A 21,223-nucleotide genomic window follows, 5' to 3' on the forward strand; every position below is an offset into this window, starting at 1 on the left:
TTCATTTGTGGAATAAATGCCCTGTACTATATTCAGGATATCTATAAAATGTTTTTACAGTAAATGTCAGCTTTGTCTCTTCTTTTTTTTATTTTTTCCAGACAGGGTTTTTCTACATGTCCTGGAACTTACTCTATAGACCAGGCTGGCCTTGAACTCACAGAGATTCTGCCTGCCTCTGCCTCCCAAGTGCTGGAATTTATAGGCATGTGCCACCACCGCCTGGCTAGTCTCTTCATATTTTAATGAGAAATGTGTAATAACCTTTAAGTAAAGGAATATGGCTTATTAGTTAGTATTTACAATTAGTTAGTACAATGGTGTATACTTTATTGTGTCTTTTATGTTGACATGTATAAGTTGCTGAGATATCTATTTATTTACTTATTTATTTTGGTGCCGAAACGCAGAAACATTTAGTTTTGAGTCCTCTCCATGGTGATTGGAGCCACCACCTTTCCTCCTCCTCCTCCTTCTCCTCCTCCTCCTCCTCCTCCTCCTCCTCCTCCTCTTTTTGGTTTTGTTAGAAGGATGGTCTCACTATGTAGCCGAGGCTGGTCTCTATCTTTGGGCAGTCCTCTACGTTGGCCTTCTTAGTTCTTCTACCACAGAGTGTACCCCAGGTCCAGCAGGTGCCATTACTGCATTCTTTTTTTTTTTTTTTTTTTTTTGGTTTTTCGAGACAGGGTTTCTCTGTGTAGCTTTGCGCCTTTCCTGGAACTCACTTGGTAGTCCAGGTTGGCCTCGAACTCACAGAGATCCTCCTGGCTCTGCCTCCCGAGTGCTGGGATTAAAGGCATGTGCCACCACCGCCCGGCCATTACTGCATTCTTAAATGTGTCCACTGTAGAACTTCAGCGGCAGTCGAAGACCTCATATGGGCTTCAGTTACTTGAAGTATACAAAAATAAAAACACTTTTAACCAAGAGAAATTACAAAACGTTTCTGCATTTTGTTTGTTTCGTTTTTGAGGCAGGATCTCACTGTGTAGTCCTGGCTGGCTTGGAACTCACTGTGTAGTTCAGGCTGGCCTTGAACCTTTGCCTCCTGAGTGCTAGGATTAAAGAGTGCACCACCGCACCTGGCTTTTGCACTGTATTTTTGTTTGTTTGTTTGTTTGTTTCTTAAGATAGGGTTTCTGTGTGTAGTTTTGGTGTCTGTCCTGGATCTTACCCTGTAGGCCAGGCTGGCCTCGAACTCACAGAGATCCGCCTGGCTCTGCCTCCTGAGTGCTGGGATTAAAGGCGTGTGCCATGGCTGCCTGGCTCTGCACTGTATTTTTATTAAAAACCACTTGTATGTCACAAAACAGATCTGCGTCCAACTCATGGAATAGAGTGTGACTCCTGTGCTTGTATGAAAATCAATATAAGTGTAGTTAATCAAAGTTTTAAATTTCATTTTTTTTTCTTTGCAGATTGAATCCCTCTCTGGAACTTCTGAATGTTTTTTACTAGTGGGAACATTTTCTACACAGCAAAGCTGATGGCTTAATTTTGGCAAGTGCTGGTGTGGCTTTGGTTCTGCTATGCTTCACGAAGCTTGAGTCTGAAGGATACAGGGCTTTCTGGGATGACAATATGACTCACAGTAAAGGAAGATCTGTCACTCACAAGACAAGTGGGAATCCAGACACTGGAGGAGGCTTTGTAGACTGGACTTTAAATTTCAACACAATTCAGTCGGACAAGTTTTTAAACTTGCTTTTAAGCATGGTGCCAGTCATTTACCAGAAGAACCAGGAAGACAGGCATAAAAAAGCAAATGGCATTTGGCAGGAAGGATTGTCAGGTGCAGCGCAGAACTTCAGCAAGAGATCAGAGCCACATCTGGACTACCACGAGTTCTCGGAGCAGGCCTTCCTCGGCGGCAGCGGGCACGCTCCAGCCAGCTGCAGCCCCAAGTATGACGACTACGCCGGCTATAACTACTGTGATGGGAGGGAGGCTTCGGAAACCACCGCCATGCTACAGGATGAAGATCTGTCCAGTGAGGGCGATGATGTTATTGTGGAAACAAACCAGAAGCTGCCGAGGGAGTCCAGCGGCATCATGGCTCTGCAGATTCTCGTGCCGTTCTTGCTGGCTGGGTTTGGAACAGTTTCTGCTGGCATGGTTTTGGACGTAGTACAGGTGAGTGTTCATCTTTAGGTTCAGTGTGTGTGTGTGTGTGTGCGTGTGCGTGTGCGTGTGTGTGTGTGTGTGTGTGTGTGTGTGTGTGTGCGCGCGCGCTTCCTTACATGCTTTTGACCCTGTTTTGTGAGGCAGGGCCTCTAACTTGTACCCGGAAGTCGCTGACTCAGCTGGCAGCCCGTGAAGCTCCAAGGGCCTATCTCGGCCTCCTCAGCATTGGGGTTATGTCTGTGCCACCATGCTTGGCTTTCTGGGTTTTTAAAAATTAATTAATTAATTGATTGATTGATTAAATAATTTGAAACAGGAATTTCTACATCATCCTGCGTATCCTGGATGGACCAGGCTGGCCTTGAACCCACGGAGATCCAATTGCCTCTGCCTCCTAAGTGCTGGGATTACAGTGAATCACTCCCAAGTGGCTTTCTTTTTTAAAACATAGGTTCTGAGGATTGAATCTAGGTTCTTATGCTTACTCATTCCAACCCCTTCCTCCCTCCCCTCCCCTCCCCTCCCCTCCTTCCTCTTTTCCTCTCTTCCCTCATCACCTCCCTCTTTCAATGGGTCTCACTGTCTAGCTTTCACTGGCCTTGAACTTACAGTCTTTCCTGCCTTAGGTCCCCCAACCTAGGCTTAGAGGTGTGTGCCCACATCTGGTTTGACTTCACTTTTTTTTATTCAAATGCTTGACATAGGATACATGTCTCAAACATTTATCTTTGCAGTACTGAGCCTGGAGCATCGTGTGGTAGGAGCCTGAGTGATATCCCCAGCATTCAAGCGTTATTTTAGATTTAATTTGTTCCTTTGTGAAGTGAGTGACCTGAGAACTCTGTTATCCCTGCTAACTTCTCTTTTAGAAGTTAAAAAAGGAAAACAAAACGTTGTCTTTTTTTCCCATGCTGTGGATTGAACCCACATTCCAAAGAAAGTAACTCTTTATTACAAACCCCAAAATAAACCGAGTAAAAGAAAAGCCCAGTAAAGCCGGGCGGTGGTGGCGCACGCCTTTAATCCCAGCACTCGGGAGGCAGAGCCAGGCGGATCTCTGTGAGTTCAAGGCCAGCCTGGGCTACCAAGTGAGTCCCAGGAAAGGCGCACACAGAGAAACCCTGTCTCGAAAAACCAAAAAAAAAAAAAAAAAAAAAAGAAAAGCCCAGTAAGCAAGCAGTATGTTGAAATATTCTGTTTTAAAATAAAAAACTTCCACATGCTCATTAAAGTGTGTTCAAACAATGTAGTGCTAAAATAAAGACCAACTTCTGTTCCCCATCTCCACACCCAAAATGCTCCCCTTCTTTGTCTTCATTTCTCTCCTCCTCCACCTCCTCCTCCTCTTCCTCCAACTCCTCCTCCTCCTCCACCTCCTCTACCTCCACCTCCTCCATCTCCATCTACTGCTCCTCCACCTCCTCCTCCACCTCCCCCTCCTCCTCCACCTCCTCCTCCACCTACTCCACCTCCTCCTCCACCTCCTCCTCCTCCTCCACCTCCTCCTCCACCTCCACCTACTGCTCTTCCACCTCCTCCTCCCCTTCCCCCTCCTCCTCTACCTCCTCCACTTACTCTTCCTTCTCTACTTCCTCCTCCTCCTCCACCTCTTCCACCACCTCCTCCCCCACCTCCACCTCCTCCACTTACTCTTCCTTCTCCACCTACTCCTCCTCCTCCACCTCCTCCTCCTCCCCCTCTCCTCCTCCTCCACTTCCTCCATTTGTGTGTGGTGCTGGAGATAGTGCCCAGGGCCTTATCTGTCCGGCAGGTCTTCAATCCTGCTCCCAGTGACTGAGACACTTTTACACTTGTACTTACTGTGTGTGTGCATATGGTGCTAATGTGGAGGTCAGAGGACAACTTACAGGAGTTGGCTCTCCCCTTCTCCGAGGGGTCTGGGGTAGAACTTGGCTAGTCGGCTTGTCGACAAGTGCCTTGACCCACCCAGCCGGTGCTTCTCACATGTCTGTACTAACTTTGAACCCCAGACGGATTCCCACCAGGGTCTGAGGAAGATGGATGGGATGCCTGACTCTTTAGGTCCCAGGTCTTCTTTTATTTGGAGCAACCCCCAGAGCAACTTTACAGGCAAACAGCAGGGTCTTGTTTCCCTGCTTAGCTGATGGATTTTCTTCTGCCTTTCTCACATGTTACCAGTGACAAAGGTCTTTCTGCTGTGAGTAGATATGCCAGTTCATGAAGTCCTCTGCTGGATAATCCCATTGTAATTGCATTTGTAAAATACCCCCTGTGTTATTAAGCAGTTATATGATCTTTTCAGTTTAGGAAGCAATTTTGTATCTGTTAACTTTATGGTGTTTTTCTTTCTTTTTTTTATTTTTTTAATTACACTCATGATATTCATTAATTACACTCATGATATTACATTTGTGGTATTCATTGATTACACTCACATTATTCATTCAATAACTATATTTATGATATTCATTAATTACATTAATTGTATTGATTTATTACATTCATGATACTATGCCCTGATAGTACGGTCCATTTGTGGGGTTTTCCCATCACACAAAACAGATTCTATACTTAGGAAATCATTATTCTATGTTTATGGTGTTTTTCTGAGGCCACTTATTGCTATGTTCATTTCATAGATGGAGACGGTGACATCTCTGAGATCCGACTCCTCCAGGATCTCAGCCAGCTGTGACAGGTCCATCCCCAGAGGCATGAGTTTTGTTTCACCGGGCATGGTGGCACACCCAGGGAAGCTGAGTCAGGAGCATCACGGGCTTGAGAGCAGCCTGTTCCATTGTATAGGGAGTTGAGGACAGCCGGAGCTACAGAGTGACGCCTTGTGTTAAAAGATGCATTTCCAGTTTAGTGGTGGTTTTATGATCCTGTGTTACGCTTCCCTTAGCTTCTTACCGTAAAATGAGGACCAGAACCTAGGACTACGAGTTGCTTCAGATGTTAACTTTCAGTGTTTTCTGTCTTTTTCTTTTTTCTTTGTCCTTCCTTCCTTCCTTCTTTCCTTTCTTTTTTCTTTTTCTTTTTCTTTTTTTTTTTTTTTTGACCTTGGGATGTCACCATACCTCTTGGAATTTTCATCTCCTCATCTCTAAACTTAGTAACAACAGTGTAATTTTCTTGCGGCATTGTTCGAAGTAGTGCTGGAACCCAGACTCAATTCCAGATGACCCAGTCCCATAGCCTGAGCTCTTAACCGTTAGCTACATGGGCTCTGTCACCATGAAATGATAAAGTAACTGGGAACGGTGGTACGTGTCTGGCATCTAGCATTTGGAATGCAGAGGCATGAGGATCACAAGTTTAAGGCTGGGCTACAGTAGTGAGTTAATGGCCAGCCTGAGCGGTCTTAAAAACTCAAGGGCTGGTATGGCTTGGTGGTAGAGTGCTTGCCTAGTATGTGATAGGCTGTGGGCTCCTCCATCTTGAGTACCGCCAATAAAAGAAAAAAGTATGACACAGTAACTCTTAGGAGCCTCAGGGTTAGTGGTAGTCATTAGTGTTAGCTGTAGAATGGGATGGAGTGATGGCAGATGTTGAGCCAACACCAACCGAATCTTCTCAAGTCACTCCGATCCTGACCCCAGGAGGGTACATGTTTGTGATTTAGATAACCAGTGCTGCCCTTTAAAACATGGAGGCAAAGCCAGGTGAGGTGGTGCACACCTCAATCCCAGCACTCAGGAGGCAGAGGCAGGCAGGTCTCTGAGTTTCAGGCCAACCAGGGCCACGTGGTGAGACCCTGTCTCCACAGCAGTGATAGCAAAAACAAGAAATGAGATGCAAAGTTGGAAATAAACCCTGGGGTCTTTAGAAAGCCCTCGTTTTGAAGAGCGATTGTTTTCTTTGTTCCACAGCACTGGGAGGTGTTCAAGAACGTGACTGAAGTCTTCATCTTAGTCCCTGCACTTCTTGGTCTCAAAGGGAACTTGGAAATGACACTGGCTTCTCGGTTATCCACTGCGGTAAGTTTTCCCTACTTCCTAGCATGTGTATTACTTACTCCTCTCTCCTTAGAAGAGCCTGTGTGATAAGCGGGTTGTTTTCTCTATCTGGTAAGTCTCTGCACCTCAGAGTTGTGCCCTGAAAATTCTTGGGGTCCTCTCCTCTGAGAATATAGGCCTGCTTTCCCTTATCACCAGAAGCAGCAATATGTCTGCCTCCTTTGATGCCAGGCCACGCTGGCGGCTTTGATTAGTGTGCAATGCATGGGGTGGGCAAATTCTGAGAGTGTATATGAGAGAGTTGAAAACAGAGCTGGAATCCTATGTATTCTCTTTTATAATCTGACAGATTGAATATATAGTGCTTTTTTTTTCAGATAGGGTCTCAAATTTACTATATAGACCAGACTGGCCCTGAACTCACAGAGATCCTCCTGCCTCTGCCTCCTAAGTGCTGGCATTAAAGGCATGTGCCAATGTGTACATGGCTATGTCCTTTCATATTCTATAACCCTGACATTAATTTATCATCCGTTATTGGATATGTAAACACTTTCTAATGGTCTGTCATTGTGGAAAGATATGATGGGAGCTGGAGAAATGGCTCAGGGTAAGAGCACTTACTTGTGTGGGACTAGATTTCAGTTCTCACCACAGGGCAGGACACAGCTATCCATAACTCCAGTTCCAGGAGATCCGATGCCCTCTTCTGGGCTTCAGGCACCAAGCATGTGGTATGCATACATGAGACAAACACTCACAAGTAAATAAGTGATGCTGAATATTCTTTCTTTTTTCTTTTTCTTTCCTTTTCTCTCCTCCCCCCCCTCTTTCTTTTTGAGCTAGTGTATCATTCTATAGCTCTGGCTGGCCTGGAACTCATTATTATGTATTCCAAACTGGTCTTAAACTCAAGAGACCTTCCTGTTTCTGCTTCCCAAGTGCTGGGATTGAAGGTATTTACCACCACACCTGGCATGACAATTAATATACGTGAATGACGGTGCAGGCATAAAATTGACATAAATCTGAAGTAAAAAAGAAAGTAGAACAGACCACTTGTTAGATACTGATTTATCTAGTGATTTACTTAAAGCACAGCTTATACTGCCTATTTGCCAAGCATGACTTCACTTGCTACCTGAAACAGAATAATCTGGAAAAATACCTGAAACAATGGGTCGTTGCCCTTAACAACCTGCTGACCGCCATATCTGCTTCTGTAAAATCTTGCTTGCCTGCCCCACCTCGTGGTTTTAGTGTATAAAATGAGACTACAAACCGTACCTGGGATTGAAGCCTTTAGGAACTGCCCTGGCTTCGGTCCACTGGTGACGACATCTCCTCTCTTTCACTCTCATTGGTGCTGAGGTGCTTATTCCAAAGATCCCTGTAGCAGATCATTTCAGACATCAATAGAGGAGTGAAGAAAATAAAGGCAGGTCGTGTGGTGAAGGGTAATTCAGGAGGGCAGCTGCAGGTCACGTCTATGGAGATCACTAATCTATATACAGAGCTCATCCTTCTGAGAGGATGATGTGAATCAGTCATATCAGGATCTGAGTGGAGAAGACCATGCTGCAAACCTCATTTAATTAGTGTAATAATGTCAATGGGTTTTGTTATTAAAAAATTGTATGTGTAAATATTTTGCTTGAATGTATACATGTGCAACATGTGTATGCAGTGCCCCCAGAGGCCAGAAGAGGGCATCAGCTTCCTTGGAACTGCAGTTACAGATGGTTGTGAGCAGCTTCATAGGAGCTGGGATTGAACCTGCTTTCTCTGCAGGAGCAACAAGTGCTCTTAACTGCTGAGGCGTCTCTCCAGCCCCAGTGTCAACTCTTCATAAGCATTCTCCATAGTCTTCTTTGTTGCTTTGATTTGTTTTTCAGACAGGGTCTCTACATAGCCCTGGCTATCCTGGAACTCACTGTGTAGACCAGGATGCCCTCAAACTCACAGAGGTCTATCTATCTCTGCCTCCTGAGTGCTGGGATTACAGATGTGCTCAATCATGCCCAGCTTAGATATGGTTTCTTTAACAGTTGAGCTTGAGGCAAGAATACAATGGAGTTTCATATGGCATATATTTACATAGTTTAAGATTAAATACACTTGAAAACTTTAAAAATTTTACTCTTTTTTTGTTTTTGTTTTTGTTTTTTCAAGACAGGGTTTCTCTATATAGCCCTGGCTGTCCTGAAACTCACTATGTAGACCAGGCTGGCCTAGAACTCAGAGATTCACCTGCTTCTGCCTCCGAATTGCTGGGAACAAGGGCATGCGCCAGAACCACCTGGGAATAAATTTTCTCTTAAGATCTGAAAGTCCAACCTAACATTTAGAATTCATGATTTTCCTGGGTTCTGTTCTGGAACATGATATTGTAGAGAGAACCAGACAGACCCTGGTCCAAGGTTTGTGTCTCTTCCACTCCCACCTTCGGGTTTCTATTCACACTTGGAAAACCCTGAAATCATAGCATTCAGAAAGCTAAGGCCTGGGGGGATTGTCCTGAGTTTAAGGCCTGTGAGGGCTACACAGAAAGACCTTCTCACAGAACAAAATACTACCAAGGCTAGACAGATGGCTCAGGAGTTAAGAGTACTTGTTGCTTTTACAGAGGACCTGCTTTTGATTCCCAGCACCAACATGGTGGTTTATAATCATCTAACTCCAGTTCCAGGGGATCTGGCACCCTCTCTGACCTCTGAGAGCATGCATGTGGTACATATGTGTATGCACAGGCTGCCTTAGTCAGTGTTCTGTTGCTGTGAAGACACACCATGACCAAGACAACTATTATAAGAGAAAGCATTTAACTGAGGGCTTGCTTATAGTTTCACAGGTTCAGTCCATTACCAGCATAAAGGGGAGTTTGGTGGCATGCAGACAGGTGCTGGAGCGCTAGCTGAGAGCTACGGCCTGATCCGTAGATAGATACTGAGCTTATCATGGGCTTTTGAAACCCCAGAGCCCACCCCCAGTGATACACTTCCTCTAATGAGGCCACACCTCCTAAGCCTTTACTCCTTTCAAATAGTGCCACTCCCTGGTGACTAAGCATTCGAATATATGAGTCTATGGGGCCATTCTTTTGTTTTGTTTTGGTTTTGGTTTTTTGAGACAGGGTTTCTCTGTGTAGTTTTGGTGCCTGTCCTGGATCTCGCTCTATAGACCAGGCTGGCCTTGAACTCACAGAGATCCGCCTGGTTCTGCCTCCTGAGTGCTGGGACTAAAGGTGTACGCCGCCGCCGCCGCCGCCGCCGCCGCCACCACCTGGCCTATGGGGCCATTCTTATTCAAACTACCACACAGGCAAAACACTTTTACACATAAAATAAATAAATCTAAAAGCAAAACGAAAGGAAGAAACAACAACAGCCAAACCCAAGGAGGTGGAGCTAGGCTTGGTGGTGGGTGCCTGTGAGACTTAGGAGGTGGAGCTAGGCTTGGTGGTGGGTTCCTGTGAGACTTAGGAGGTGGAGCTAGGCTTGGTGGTGGGTTCCTGTGAGACTTAGGAGGTGGAGCTAGGCTTGGTGGTGGGTGCCTGTAAGACTTAGGAAGCTGAAGCAGGAAGAACATGTATGTATCTGAAGGTAGCCAGGGCTATGTGAGAAGTCAGTCCAGCTGGATTACATCATCAGATCCTGTCTCATGATGTAAAACCAAGCAACCAACCAGGCGTGGTGGCTTATGCCTTTAATACCAGCCCTCAGGAGACAGAGGCAGGTGGATTTTATGAGTTCAAAGCTAGCCTGGTCTACGTAGATGTCCCAGGACAGCCAGAACTACATCGTGAGACCCTGACTCAAAAAAAGGGAAGAAAGGAAGGAAAACCAGGCAATCCCTCCACTCCCCTCACCACGATGGCAGTAGAAAACCAATGTGGAAGAGAAGCTGTACATTTAAAAGGATGATCCTTAATATTCTACTCTGTAAGACAGTGCGAGTATGATAGCACTTGCTAGTAGCCAGTCACTGCCCACAGAGAAAGTGGTTATTTTTCTGGAAACTTCTGGAGTAATCAAAGGTGCTTGGAAGAGGGTGAGTGTTTCTTCCATGGCGTATGACAATTAAAGTCTCTTACCCACTTTTGAAAAGACTCCGAAACTGGCCTGGTGCTGACGCGTGGGTGGAAATTCATTCTTTCCCTCCCCTTCTGTTCCTGTGTTGTATTTCAAACCGAAGGTTTAAGGATACATTTTTCTCAAGTGATGATGTGATACAATAAATGTATTTACACCTCTTAAAATTAAAAAATAAGGGGCTGGAGAGAGATGGCCCAGTGGTTAAGAGCACTGACTGCTCTTCCAGAGGACCCGGGTTCAATTCCCAGCACCCACATGGCAGTTAACAACTATCTGTAACTCCAAGATCTGATACCCTCACACAGACTTACATGCAGGCAAAACAAATAAAATAAAAAAAAATTAAAAAATAAGTTCCAGGGCTGGAAAGGTAGCCCAGTGAGCAGAATACCTGCCTTGCAAGTGTATGGCTCTGTGTGGGGTCCAGAACCTGGTTTTTAAAAGCCAGATGTGGCGGTGCACGGTTGTAACCCCAGGACTGGGGAGACAGAGACAGGGGAACCCCCGAGACTTGCTGGCCCGTCAGCGGGGCATGTTTGGTCAACTGCGATGACACCTGGGGAATGACATCTGAAGTTGTTGTGCCCTGGCCTGTGCGTGCATGCAAATGGGCATGTGCACCTGCACACACAAAAATCCATGCATACACCACACACACATGCACACACACCACACACACACACGCACACACGATTTCTTAAACCAGTCTAATAATGAAATTTTGATAAATGCTTACAATTTAAATTTCATGCTTATTCATTACTCCAGCACCTTATTATTTAATAGTGACATTGACTGACATGCTGAATTTGGGTTTTACCCCTTGGTCATTTGGCATCCAGATGGAATGTGTGTTGGTTATACCCCAGCCTTTGCCTTTAAGAGGAAAAACAAAAAGCATGTATGGTTTTTACTGTGGTTTTGAGGAAGAACATGAGGATTGCCGAGACCCGAATCCAGGAGGTGTCTTCCAGGAGTAACTGAGGAGAGGTCTTGAACAACCCGAGTGTAAGCGTTTGAGGAGGATGAATGTTACTGGAAGGGAGCTAGAAGGTGGCTTCTGCTGCACATGGTGCAAAGCGGACTTTGTTCTGGTAAATGCAGTTAAGCATACAAGCATTTAAGCAGCTTGACCACTTCGCCAGGAATAGTGAAGTTTTGGTTCAGTTACCTCAAAGAAAATTGTTCTAGGAGCATTTGTTGTTCTTGAGCCCTGTCCAGCATTTGTTTGGACTCACAATAGATAAGCTCTGCCATTCTGTTTCAAAATAGGTATGCTATAGGGAATCCAGTTAAAGAAGAATATATTTCAAATAAGATTTTCCATCTTTAATCCACATGTTAATGTTAAGTCTCATAGAGGTGAATCTATTTTTTTTTTTTTTTTTGGAGAGGATGGGTGTCAGAACAGTGTGGGCTAGTTTTATGTCAACTTGACATAAGCTAGAGTTCTCTGAAAGGAGGGAACCTCAATTGAGAGAATGCCTCCATAAGATCCAGCTATAGGACATTTTTCAATAATTATTGATCAGTGGGCCAGAGACCAGCCCGTTGAGGGTGTTACCACCCCTGGGCTGGTGGTCTTGGGTTCTATGTGAAAGCAGGCTGAGCAAGCCATGGAGAGCAAACCAGTAAGCAGCACCCCTCCATGGCCTCTGCATCAGCTCCTGCCTCCAGGCTCCTGCCCTGCTTGAGGTCCTGTCCTGACCTCCTTCAATGAAGAACAGTGCTGTGGAAGTGTAAGCCAAATAAACCCTTTCTTCTCCAACTTGCTTTGGTCATGGTGTTTCATCACAGCAATAGTAACCCTAACTAGGACAGTCAGGGTCTCACGATACAGCCTTGGCTAACTTGGAACTCAGCATGTACAGCAGGCTGGCCTGGCACCTGTGGTCTTCTGCCTCTGCCTCCTGCATGCCGGGATTGCAGGTGTGAGAAAGCTCACCCAGCTTGGTCTTCATCATTTTTTTTTTTTTTGGTTTTTTTTCGAGACAGGGTTTCTCTGTGTAGCTTTGCGCCTTTCCTGGAACTCGCTTTGGAGACCAGGCTGGCCTTGAACTCACAGAGATCCGCCTGGCTCTGCCTCCTGGGTGCTGGGATTAAAGGCGTGCGCCACCACCGCCCGGCGGTCTTCATCATTTTTTTTTTTTTTTTTTTTTTTTTTTTTTTTTTTTTTTTTTTTTTGGTTTTTCGAGACAGGGTTTCTCTGTGTAGCTTTGCGCCTTTCCTGGGACTCACTTGGTAGTCCAGGCTGGCCTCGAACTCACAGAGATCCGCCTGGCTCTGCCTCCCGAGTGCTGGGATTAAAGGCGAGAGCCACCACCGCCCGGCTGTCTTCATCATTTTTAAAGTTTTACTGTGGTGTCTCTATTTTGTACTAAATATTTTCCTCATGAGTCTGGATATACCAGGTTTTCTGTTCCTATTTTATGAGTTTTTTTTAAAAAGATATATTTATTTATTATGTATAGTGTTCTATCTGCATGTACCCCTGCCTGCCAGAAGAGGGCACCAGATCTCATTACAGATGGTTGTGAGCCACCATGTGGTTACCGGGAACTGAACTCAGGACCTCTGGAAAAACAGCCAGTGCTCTTAACCTCTGAGCCGTCTCTCCAGCCCTTCTATTCCTGTTTTAGAGAGGAGAGTTTCAAAATGGTGTGGAAGCCCAGGACTAGGAGGAATCCTGTCACTGAGGTCCCTAGTTGAGGGATCAACCAGAGCCTGTCTTTACGGAGGTAGGGCTAGAGTTACGATGCTCTTAGGTTAAGAATTATGTCAATAGGTCGGGCTTGGAGGCACATGCCTTTAATCCTACCAGAGGCAGAGGCAGTTAGATCCTGTAAATTCAAGATCATTCTGGTCTATATAGTGAATTCCTACATAGTGGGACCCTGGAGAGAGGGGTCAAGGGAGGAAGAAAGTGATGAAGCAGAGAATGAATTGTGCCACTACAGATATTTCAGTCATAATGTAAATGAAATAAGAAAGTGGGGGTCTGGGGCTGAGATAGGAATATTCCAGACTATGCAAAGGGACAGAGGCTAAGTTGTTGTCGATATGCTGGGTGGATAGTCTTGCTGTGTGTGAGAGTCTGTGGAGGCATGCCATGTGTATGCAGGTGCCCTTGGAAGCCAGAAGAGTGTGTCTCATTTGCCTGATGTGGGTGCTGGGAACTGAACTCTGGTCCTCTGTAATGTGCTCTTAACTGCTGAACCATCATCTCTCAGCCCATTTTATTTTTGAAGCAGAGTTTCTCTGTGTAGGCCTGACTGTCCTGCAATTCTCTCTGTAAACCAGACAATTCTTGAACTCAGTGATCTTTCTGCCTCTGCCTCCTTAGTGCTAGGATTAAAGGTGTGTACCACCACCATATCCTGGCTAAAGTGGGTATTTGTTGAAGTATTGTATTTTAATGTCAGCACCAGCAGCCTGTTAAAAGTGTAAATTTTGGAACCATTCCAAAGCTACTGAGCCAATGAACAGCTAGTAACCTGTCTTAAAATTGACTTTCTAGGGGCTGGAGAGATGGCTCAGCGATTGCAAGCACTGGCTGCTCTTGCAGAGGACCTGAGGCAGGTTCCCAGCACTCACATGGTGGTTTACAACTCCAGGTTGTTTGTAAACCAGTTTCCAAACTGGTGTTTGGAGCTCCAGTTTCCGGGGGCTTGGGCACCCTCCTCTGACCTTTGAGCCCTGCGTTCCCGTGCTGCACATACTTACATGCAGCAAAACACGCACAACGTAAAATACATCTGAAAAAGTTAAATACGTTCTCCAGAGGTTGGTACAAAGTACACTGCGGTTTAAGAGGCCTTGTGTTAAACAGCACTGGGAGCCCCTGGGGTTGGGGCCGGGTGAGAGAGGGGAGATCTTAGAACACGAGGTTGGCGAGCTAGCCAGGGGCCAGCTGACCAAGGTCTGGTGGCCTGTTGTAAGGACTTGGCTGCTTTGTGAGTTGGGGCCCATGGGAAGGTTTTGAGCAGAGGAGTGATGTGACCTAATAGGCAGTCTTAACAGATTGTTTTGATTGTTGGGTTGAAACACGGGCAAAGTGCCCAGTCTGTTGCTATACTGTAGGCTGAAAGTGGTGTGGATTTGGATTAGGGTGGCACCAGTGGATGTGGTGAAGTTGGTGAGACCTAGAGCTAATTGCCAGAGAATGTCAGAAGATTGGCGAGTAGTCACTCTGCATCCTCGTTACCTGAAAAGGATAAAACAACTAGTTAGTAGATGGGAAAGTCCTAGCTAGTGGCACTGAGCTGTGATCATCGTCGTCACCTAGAGAGGCTGACCTCACACATGTGAGGCTGAGTCTGTGCGTCCTCAGACTGTCGCTGGTAAAGTCACTCCATGCTAGTGACTCCTCGGAACAGCCGATCCTCACCGTCTCCTCTCTCTGTTGCTGCCCTCACGTCTTTTGTTCTTTTTCACCTACTTGTTTTCTTTTCTTTTCTTTTCCTTTGCTCTTTTTCATAATTTGAAGGTTTAAAAATATTTAATTGAAATATTTTTTCCTTTTTCTTCCTTCTATCCCCTCCCATGTCTGCCCCCATCCATACTTCCTCCCAAATTCATGGTCTCCTCTTTTTTTTTTTTTAATTTAAATATGCATTGGTGTTTTGCCTGCATGTCTGTCAGTGTGAGGGTGTCAGAACCCCTGGAGCTGGAGTTACGGACAGTCTCGAACTGCCATGTGGTGCTGGGAATTGAACCCGGGTCCTCTGGAAGAGCAACCAGTGCTCCCAACCGCTGAGCCATCTCTCCAGTCCCATGGGCTCCTCTTCTTTAACCCTTGTTGTTACTTAGACGTATAAACATACACACAAACACAGCTTACTGAAGCCTTTCAGTATTCCTGGATGTACATGTTTCTAGGGCTGACCACTTGGTACTAAATAACCAATCAGGAGACTCATCCCTGGAAGACTGATTTTCCTTCTCTCAGCAGTTGGTACTTGTTGTGCCTCTAGTCTAGGGGTGAGGCCCTGTACGACTTCCCCTATCTACATTGTGATAGCAGCTGGTTTCAGAATTGTTCAGGTTGTTTAGGCAGCCATGTTGTCAAGATTTCATGGATGTAGCTTCCTTGTCCTTTCTAGAAGACACCACCTCACAGCAGACTTTGTTCTTCTGGTTCTTACAACCTTTCACCTCCTCTTTGGTGGTCCCTGAGTCTGTCCCTGTGATCAGTTGTGTTGTAGATGGATCCGTTGGGGCTGGGTACCCTATGGCCAGTTTTCCTCTTCATTTGACAATTGTGTGGTTTCCTGTAATGGTCTCTGCTGCCCGAGAATCTTCTACACTTCTCTGTGGCTATAAGGGTAACTATTTGGAATACAGTTAGGAATTATACTGGCTCAGGAAAGTGCCAGAAGCAGGTTCATCTCTAGGCTCCGTGACCTCATGAGCTGTGTGTAGTTTCTGGACCTGTGGTAATGTGATGGTTGCTGGTGGGATGACCAGAGAAACAGCCTAAGCGCTGGGTTGGGGAGAGAGCCGTGTGAATGTGGCAAGGGAATGTCTGGATGCCCATTATTTCTGACTGCCCCCAAAAAATCATGGCTTCCCCTTTCTCTTGTATTTCCCCAATTTTAGGTAATTCCTGTCATGCAATAACCTGGTTGTTGTATGGACAGGAATTTTGTGGAATGTAGGTCCCGCCTTGGAAGAGGTGGATAGTTATGGTTCCAAGTGAATCTGCTACTGATTCCCTAAGTGAGTGGTCTCATTCTGTCTCTCTGCCATCCTTGATCTCTGTAGGCCCTAATACATGTGTGCCTCTGCTCCCTATTAATGACTGCAGAGGCTTTATGTCTACTGCCTTTTATGGAGTCGCTCAGATTGCTAACTGCAGCCATCAGCACCTTTTTTGGTGGGTTGCCGAAAATGCACACTAATCTTTGCCTGCCTATTCAGCTCTAAATCTGAGGTGGATTCACTCTTTAAACATTGCTTTCTTGAATAGAGCCTAGATTGTTAGAGCTACGGACATGATTGAATCAATAATTATTGTCAGCTTTAGTAAGTAATCTATAAAGGCTGCATGAATAGTTATTCTAAAGCACTGAGAAACCTCAGTATTTGCATTAGCTGGATACTTTGAGGTCAAAGTCCAGAGGGAGATTGCAGAATAAAAAATGGTTTCTAAGCTGAAGAGATGACATATTGATGTGACACTTACCCTGCTGGTCTGTTGCTACTGAGACAGCACTAGTCTGTCCATGGTTAAAACTACCTGTAAATAGGATTTTATGTGTTTCTGTGGTGCTGGACATCGAGCCCAGGTCCTTGTGTGTGCGTTATAACCTTTGTTTAGTGTGTGTGTGTGTGTGTGTGTGTGTGTGTGTGTGTGTGTGTGTGTGTGTGTGTGTGTGTGATGTCAGGACAGCTAGCAGGAGTCACCCCCCTCCCTCTCCTACCATATGGCTTCCAGGAGTCCGGTTTCAGTTGCCAGGCTTGGACAGTGAGCACCTTCACTGCTGAGCCATCTCACTGGCTCCAGATGTTTTTATAACATTTGAAAATCTTCCATGACTAGATGATGGATAGTTAAAATCTAACTCAGTGTAATATATTTATAAATGTGTATGTGTGTATTGCTAATGATTGTCCATTGCTTTCCAAACAACTACATTACAAAAACTTGGGAAATTTGGATATATATATTTTTTTAATCCTGAGTTGAGAAAATTATCTGGGTCACAGAGCAGTAGAATATGTGAATACTAACCTTATTTAGAAAAGTATTCTTCCAGTTACCAGAAACATGTATATATGTTTTGATAACTGGAAGTATATAATAAAAACCTGTGAACTGAATGAATTCTTACTGCTAATAATTATACTCATGATTCAAATACAGAATTATGTACACATGAATGATTTGTTTATATCTTGCTCTTTAGCCAATAACTCTTTGGATTATATTAGTTTTGTGCTATGGAGTTATGTACTAACAGCTCAAAATTATAGCATTATTATTTCTGTTGGGCCTCATTATATCAAATTTGGCATGTGAGGATGATAATTGATGTAGTTATAGCATCTGCCAGTAGATGGATGACTACAACTTGTCGACAAGCCAGATAGTCAGCTGGTGGTGAGTTCAAAATGTTCTAACACAGGCTGCATGCAGCACATTTGTTTTGTTTTGTTTTTTGTTTTTCGAGACAAGGTTTCTCTGTGTAGCCCTGACTGTCCTGGAATTCACTCTGTAGACCAGGCTGGCCTCAAACTCACAGAGATCCTCCTGCCTCTGCCACTCAAGAGCTGGGATCAAAGGTGCGTTGCACCACCACCACCCAACACACACAACAGATTTACTAAAGGTGTGTTTGTGCTTTAAGATTTGGGTTTTGTTTAAATAGAGCAGACAATAGAGTGATGCTAATATCCTCCTTAACAGGTAAATGTTGGGAAGATGGACTCACCCATTGAAAAGTGGAATCTAATCATTGGCAACTTGGCTTTAAAGCAGGTAAGTGACACATTTATTCATAGATCTTGGGTGTGAAATTTACCATTTGTTTCATGAGACACTAAACAATACTCTGAAAAGGTGATGACATCAGTTGATGGACATGGCCTTTGAAAGTTACTCTATTTCTAGAAACTGATCAGCTTCTTCCAAATGTAAAACAGTATAAGTACTGAAAACCATGCAAGTACACCATAGCTGTAATAGAGTCAGCTTTTGTATTAATATTTATACAAATGGTTAAGAATTCATTCAGTATTGTCTTGCTCACTGTTCTAGTGCTGTGAAGAGGCACCGTGACCAAGGCAACTCTTACAAAAGGAAGCTTTAATTGGGGGCTTAGTCCATGATCATCGTGGCTGGAGGCAGGCAGATACAGTGCTTTAGCTGAGAGCTTTACATCCTGATCTGTAAGCCGAAGAGAGAGACTGGGACTGACAAGGGCTTTGGACACCTCAGTATCCTCTCCCAGTGACACACCTCCTCCAGCAAGGCCACACTTCCTAATCCTTCCCGAGCAGTTCCACTAATGGGTGACTAAGCCCTCAAGTGGAGGCCATTCTCATTTAGACCACCACATGTGCTGTGCTATCTCCTACTCTTATTTATGACTGTGATTTTTGGTGGGGAGACAGGATCTCATGTATCCCAGGCTGGTCTTAAACTTTTTATCCAGGTGAGGATAACCTTGGACTTTTGATTTTCCTGACTCCTGAGTGCTGGGATTACAGATGCGAATCACCAGTCCTGGTTTATGTGGTAATGGGGATTGAACCAGAGCCAGTGTATCCTAAGGGAGCACTCCAGGTGATCCACATCTCTAGCCCCATCTTTATGTTTTTTGAGACAGATTTCCAGTGTTGCTCAGGGTGACTTTAAACTCAGACAGAACGCTCCTGCTTCAATTTCTGAGGCCTAGCATCATGCCCTGTTTTTTGTGTTTTGTTTGTATTAGTTTTTGGTTTTGAGGTGATATCACTATTTCTCAGTCTGATCTCAAACTTCTGGGTTCAAATTAATCTTCCTGGGTCTACAGGAACAGAATACAAGACCGCCTTCTTTAGTTGTTGGTTTTTTTGTTTTTGTTTTTTGTTTTTTTAGAGATAGGGTTTCTCTGTGTAGCTTTGGAGCCTGTCCTGGAACTCACTCTGTAGACCAGACCAGGCTGGCCTCGAACTCACAGAAATGGGCACATTAGTTGCTTAATTGAACTGAGCTCTTTTCTGGATATCGTGGTCACCCATTTGTTCATGTTGATTTTCCTTAGGTAATGTTGCCGTTGTTGATATTAATAAGTCCATTCAGTTCCCAGTAACATATGTAATGAACCAGGAATTATGTATCTTCTGTGGCTCCTTCTGCTCTGAGGTGTTTCTGCCTCTTCATCTGTTCTCTCCTGACTCTTAAGTAAATGACTTCAGCTGTCATGAGTAACTCTTCAGCTAGTGTGAGCAGCAGGAATATGTACTCGTTTTAATGTTAGCTCAGCTAGGCCATAAGATTGAGAACATGGTTGTGGGAATATATAATTTCATGCATTGCATTTCAAGGACAAAAGAGTTCCTGAAATAAAGGCCTTTTCATATGTGTGCAGTTATTCTAAGTTGTAGGATTGGAACTAAGAAAGTCAGAGCCCTAACCTCGCCTCTAACATCAACCAGCTGTAGAGCCTTTGTTAATTCACATGACTGGTCTGGGCTTCAGGTCCGTCTTTTCAGTCCTAGCATGTCAGAAAAGTCTAAGAACATTTCAGCTTCACCGTGTAGGAACCTCGGCAGCTGGTAAAGACATTTACAGACTGGACTAGGTAGGAATATCAGTGTATCAGTGGGAGAGTGCTCACCAAACACGCAAGAAGTTTGTCCCCAGTAACAAGAAAAACACAAAACTAAGACCCTTACAAATATTTATACATCAATAGAGTTCTCTAACAAATCAAGAAAGTGAAAATATATTGATTTAAATACTGAACCCTGAAGGCATAACTGTCATGAGTGATCGATACAGGTCTCTGTGACAGTCCCCACCTCAGCCTTTGGCATTCTGTCTTCCGGTAGTCTCCACCTTCCCTTGCCATCCTCTTTTGCAACTGTTGTTTAGGATGGTTGCCAGAGATGGCCGGGAATTCTCTGGTCCTAGTTGCCAAACTTCAACGCCTCTTTGGCTTCCTCCCCAAGGATGTGTGATAAACAGGGACCTTGGACAGATTCATCAAGACACAACAGGTGCCCAGCCAGTGAGGCCATGGTTGGTTGGAGTGGTTGCCACAGACCAAAGGAAGAGGAGAAGATGTGGCTGCGGGCTGGGTTAGGAGAAAGGTTATTTTCTGCATGAAGCTTCACCAGCAATGCTTGTGAAGACGAATGTGGAGCGCTTGGTTAGGACAGACCTGGAGAGATGGCTCAGCAGTTAAGAGGTGTGCTCTTCTTCCAGAGGACTTCTCAGTACTCACCAGGTGGCTCATAACCATCTGCACCTTCAGCTCCAGGGGATTCATCTTTCAGTGTGTGGGGCAGGGACAGGCAGATCCCTGTGAGTTGGAGGTCAGCTTGGTCTACATAGTGAGTTCCAGGGCTGCATAGTGAGACTGTCTCAACAGCAAAATTAACAAAAACCATGTGGTCCTGCATTCCACACCTGTTGCCATAGATTGGGGCAATTTGAGAGGCCATTGTCTTAAGTATTATAATTTATTTAAAAATGGCAAAGGTGACCTTAGCAGGTTGGAGCCAAGGAGCCCCAAAGTCACGCCACACAACAGAACTGACATGGAAGGTTTATTGGGGAGATAAGAGCTGAGGAGAGAAGAAGAGAAGGGGGCAGAGGCCAGTCCCTGGGGAAGAGAAAGAGATGGGAGGTGGGCAAGGCCCACCTTTTATAAGGGAATGTAACAAGTGCATGCAGGGGTTGCTCTTAGTGTTTGCAGCCGAGGACATATCCTGTCAGGATCCTAAGGTCCTGTACAGTACAGATGCCTGAATGCTAACCTTAAGTGCTATTAAAACTCCAATCCAGTAACCTCTTTAAAATGAAGGCAGTTCCGTTACCATGCACAGAACTTCTGACTATCTTGTAATGATTAACTAATGAAAAGGTAATGTTTTAAAAATCACTGATCTGGATTTTACAAACTATTTTTAGGTCCAGGCCACAGTGGTTGGTTTTTTAGCGGCCGTGGCAGCGATCATATTGGGCTGGATTCCAGAAGGGAAATATTACCTCAGCCATTCCATCCTTCTGTGCTCTAGCAGTGTGGCCACCGCCTTCATTGCGTCGCTTCTGCAGGGTAGGTGAGCTTGTGAGTGTCTGCTTGGCAGTTTTTGAATTTTTAATAAAAGGATTGATTTCCCAGGATGATGACTTTTTTTTAATTCATCTATTTATTTTACATCCTGGCCACAGACCCACCCCCCCATACTCCCCTCCCAATCCCTTTCCCCCATTCCCCAATCTCCTCCCTTTCCATCTCCATCCAGGAAAGGGCAGGTCTCCTGTGAGCATCAATAAAACATGGCATATCAAGTTGCAGTAAGACTAAGCACTTCCCCATGTATTAAGACTGTGCAAGACAACCCAGTATGAGG

The 21,223-nt window shown here is 44.9% G+C and overlaps 1 protein-coding gene across 3 annotated transcripts in view; it reads left to right on the plus strand.

The window, feature by feature from the left end:
- The window catches only part of Slc41a2 (solute carrier family 41 member 2), a 124,044-nt gene that overhangs the window by 24,613 nt on the left and 78,208 nt on the right, over positions 1–21,223 (plus strand). For all 3 annotated transcript variants that reach the window (XM_052752987.1, XM_052752986.1, XM_052752988.1), the window contains exons 2-5: positions 1,419–2,133; positions 5,979–6,086; positions 17,568–17,639; positions 20,781–20,925. In XM_052752987.1, the coding sequence (XP_052608947.1) occupies positions 1,582–2,133; positions 5,979–6,086; positions 17,568–17,639; positions 20,781–20,925 (877 nt within the window). In that variant the 5' untranslated portion in view covers positions 1,419–1,581. The remainder of the gene's footprint in view (positions 1–1,418; positions 2,134–5,978; positions 6,087–17,567; positions 17,640–20,780; positions 20,926–21,223) is intronic.

The sequence above is a fragment of the Peromyscus californicus genome, unplaced genomic scaffold (assembly GCF_007827085.1).
Source record: "Peromyscus californicus insignis strain IS unplaced genomic scaffold, ASM782708v3 Scaffold_24__1_contigs__length_46423439, whole genome shotgun sequence".
Classification (NCBI taxonomy): domain Eukaryota; kingdom Metazoa; phylum Chordata; class Mammalia; order Rodentia; family Cricetidae; genus Peromyscus; species Peromyscus californicus.